The 4,187-nt window shown below is 35.8% G+C and overlaps 1 protein-coding gene across 1 annotated transcript; it reads right to left on the reverse strand.

The window, feature by feature from the left end:
• Positions 1-3,001: 3,001 nt before the first annotated feature.
• CPXCR1 (CPX chromosome region candidate 1) lies at positions 3,002-3,937 on the reverse strand. The gene has a single exon (XM_054566622.1). It carries the CDS (start codon positions 3,935-3,937, stop codon positions 3,002-3,004), a length of 936 nt encoding a protein of 311 aa, XP_054422597.1.
• Positions 3,938-4,187: the final 250 nt, after the last annotated feature.

Raw genomic sequence — 4,187 nt, forward strand, 5'->3', positions numbered from 1 at the left:
GTCTTTGAGCGAGACACGGTGTTTATTTCTCTAGTGAGGAACGGCATGTAAGAGACCCTGTGCTTTGGAGAGAAGATACTGTCTCTAGTGTCCAAGGTCTTTTTGCTACACAAACATCTGTGAAAACTTGTGAACAAAATCTGTCAGGGCCTCTTCATGAGACATAGAAACAGGGCACATTTCCTCTACAAAGATCCGGTAACTAACATCATCTGTATTTTGTCTTAGGAAAGTTTGATATTTACAAGTTTAAACCAGAGTTAAGCTAATGTCTCCTTTCCCTTCCCTCCGCCCATATAATTAGAATATTAACCCCTTTATTTCTGTTGACTGAGCGAGATCAGAAAGTTTCTATGTCAAGCAAATGGTATTAGACACTAAGTATGCCCACTGAAAGTATGAATGGAGTCCAACCTTATTTGATAACTCAGTGTTTTAATTTTAGAAGATTCCCCTTAATATTTTTCATGCTTTTCATTTAAAGTTTCTTGCCTAAATTAGAATAAAGTTAGTACCATAGTTTGAATAGTTTGATAATAGTTGATAGTTTGAATCTTTTAAAGACTTGAAATTTTTCTGATGAAATAGGTCTAAAACATAACTTACAAAGAGATATCCAACATACTAATAACAGATAAATAACACGAAGCAAATACAAACTTTGTTATCAGATATATTTTTGAAATAAATAATGGGGGAATGGGTGGAGAGGCGAGGAGATTATTAAGTATAAATAGGTAGTTACAGAATAGCCATGAGGATGTAAACTGTAGTCCAGGAAACGGAGCAGCCAAAGAACATGTAGGTCGGGAGTTGCCTGTTGCTGGGTGGAGGGGGCAGACGGGGGGAAATCAGGACGAATGTAAGAGCATAATCAATAAAATATAATTTAAACAATCTAAGAACAGAGTCTTAAATTCTAACTGGTCAGAAGTTGAGAACATTAAAATGGTAAAAGGCTGCCATCTTCAGGGGTCTTTAGGCTAATTTATTCTAAAAATGTATTATATTCTTTGTTGCGTAGATAATTTGCTGGTCTTGGTGATGTTTTCATAATAACGGAATCTATTATTATAAATGCTAGCTACTGAGTATATGTGAAATACAGGTGCTCTCCTGTACCCATATTTTAAAGTATAATGTTTTGTGAAAGAATTCTGCAAATTACTAATATAAACATGAAAGACATAATATATATGCTTGTTCCTCTATCTTAGAGAAAAAATTAATACACTTGTGTGGTGTTGGCTTTGTGAATTTTCAGAGATTTGCAGTTAAAATGTGGATTCCATGAATGGTAACGTGACAGCAATGAAACCAACTTTTTAAATTTAATTAATTTTATTTTAGCTTCAGGAAAAACGAAGAACAAAATATTTTCATTTTGCTTTCATTGATAGCTACCTCATGACTGATATTTTTGTAAAGATGTGTTTCATAGCTCATGCTTTGATGAGATTACAAATTCAAATAGCATGCATTTTTAAAAAGGGAGAAACATTTTATTTGGTTGCTCAAATTGTGTCAACCAGTTTAACTATTTACTCTGATTCATTCTTAATACTGAATAATTGTATCTGGGAGCAGCCAATTTGCGTTCAGATGAAAAAAAAATTGATCTTTGTTAGATACAGCCAAAGTATCCTATATTTCATGAGAGTTTAGAATTTATTTCATACAGTATACCTAGGGATTAAATATTGTACATCTACATACTTATTAAATAACGCATAATATGTAACAAATCTCCTATTAAAGTAAGTTCCAGTTACATTATCTTATTATATGATAACAACTGCACACACTTGCTAAATTTTGAGCTAGGAAAGTGATTTATTATTTTTTGAAAACTGTTTCTATGCACTTAATTTTACCATAAAAATGCATACATGTAAGATAATCGTGAAGTTTAACACACACAATGACTCGAGCATAATACTTCACACATAACGAATGACCAATTAATGTAAGTTGACTTCGAGATGAAGTTATGAACTCTGTCTTTAATCTTTATGACTATGGAGATCAAATGAAAGAAAAGGTACAACAGTTTGAGCTGGAAGCAGCAGGATAGGAACTTCTTAAATATGTGTATCTGTGCATAGGTGTAAGGGAGAAAGTAAAATGTTCGTGGTAATGGTAGGCAACAGTGAAGAAGCTATTCAAGAAAATAAAATATTAGCCCTGGCTAGTGTGGCTCAGTGGATTGAGTGCAGGCCTGAGAACCAAAGGGTCGCTGGTTCGATTCCCAGTCAGGGCACATGCCTGGGTTGTGGGCCAGGTCCCCAGTGGGGGGCGTACTTCTCTCTCCCTCTCATTCTCTAAAAATAAAGTAATAAAATCATTTTTTAAAAAAGAAAATATTAGTTGTCTGCTGCCAGTTTAATATTCACTTTTATCTCAAGTTATTTTATTTCTATCACATTATTTTATTTTATAAATTTAATTTTTATTGTAAATAATCAAAATTGCCCTCTAAACATAGCATGCTTATAATACTTGGACCTTTTTCTCTACACACAATATTTGTTACCTAGTTGTAATCACACAATGAAACTTAGAATGTCTTTAAAATGGTTTTATTGACGTTATGGAGAACATTTGAGATATTAAATTGAACAAAGCACCTAGAAACACCTGGCAGGGCTTCGTCTAACCCTTAGTATGTTTGCTGTCGCCAGATCCTGTAAACTTGGCATGTGATGTTATGAACAATGTTTGTATCAGCAGAAATGGATATTAATAAAATACAAACATTTTCTTAGTTCACTTGCTGACTAAATAGAGATCAAGGGGTTGGTGCACTGATGCTTTATACTGGTTTCCTTAGCTGTTTCTTTCTCCATATGTGTCTTTTTAATATATCCTATTGTTTTGTGTTTCTATCTGCAACTCCATCTAACCCTACTAAAACTTATGCTAGTGCAATTTTGGATCAATTAGGTAGCCAGATTTTGAATTTTAGAAGTTAAATTTTGAAAGAAATTTACCCCAACTGAACTTAATCATCCAGGAAGTTGCAAGCGTGCAATCTCAATTCGATCAAGCTGTTGAAAGTGCTCCCACAAAAGGGACACAGGTACTTCCACCCTGCGTCAGTGAGTGTGATCATCACCCTCAAAAGGTCCTCACACCCTTTTTTATTAACTGGGCTTTCCGGTGGGGTCTGCGGAGACTTCTCCTCTTTAGCATTCACTGATTTGGACATTTTTCTGGATGCCATTCTCTCACTGAGGGAGTGGAAGAACTGCACCCTCAGGGGTCTTCGAAATACTATGGCTCTCTCAGCGCGGATGGGAATGTTTGAGCCTGTGATAAAAGCTCTGTATTTTGGCTTTACCCACGTGGTATTACGATGACCTACAACGTGAGAGAAATATCCCTCACACACCAGGCGAAGAAACATCTTTCGCTTGTCACAAATGTTAGTAAATGGCAAACTCCATGAAACTGAGAAGTGGAAAGGGATTTTGTAACTTATGTTGACGTAATAGATGCCTATAGATCCCTTCAGTGTGTTTCCAGAGTTGCATCTTGCTCTATCAGGTAAGGGAGTTAAGGGACTGGTTTCGGCAACATTAACTGGTGGGATATTCACAGGGGGAACTCTCCCTAATCCTGATGTGCATGAGATCCTTTTACTAGGGACGGGAATCTCAATTAGATGAGAGTCTTCTTCTTTTACATCTTCTTGAGGATCTTGTTGATTCTTCTCTAATGCAAGGTCATCATTTTCTGGGGGTTGAAGAACAGCGTGCTCTTGGCCAGCTGGTATGTTGAGCTCCCTGTCCACCGCGGCGCTATCGACCTCAGCGATCACACCACGTTCAGCAAGGGAAGGCTCTCTGTCTGTACTACGGTCATTTGGAGCCTCATCGTCTGAGTTTTTGAGAGTGTTATCAGCTGGATCACTTTCTTCCTTAGTAGGAGAAGTCATCCTGGGTTCTGTTTGTGAAAAAAGGCAAAGATCTACTAAATTGAAGAATGCTTTCATTCATAAAAACTTGGATCTTTAGTTTTGGCAAAAAGCATGTGGGTGTACTATTCCTGAGTTTTTCATACCTTAACTATATATAATATATTATACATGTATATATACACATAATATATACATGTATATATATACATATATACATGTATATATTATGTGTATATATACACACAGACATGTATGCATGTATGTATAT

The sequence above is a fragment of the Pteronotus mesoamericanus genome, unplaced genomic scaffold (assembly GCF_021234165.1).
Source record: "Pteronotus mesoamericanus isolate MK-2021 breed Mesoamerican mustached bat unplaced genomic scaffold, CSHL_Meso_final contig_177, whole genome shotgun sequence".
Classification (NCBI taxonomy): domain Eukaryota; kingdom Metazoa; phylum Chordata; class Mammalia; order Chiroptera; family Mormoopidae; genus Pteronotus; species Pteronotus mesoamericanus.

Coding starts and splice junctions, on each gene's coding strand:
- CPXCR1 (XM_054566622.1), bottom strand. CDS start 3,937: ATGACTTCTCCTACTAAGGAAGAAAGTGATCCAGCTGATAACACTCTC.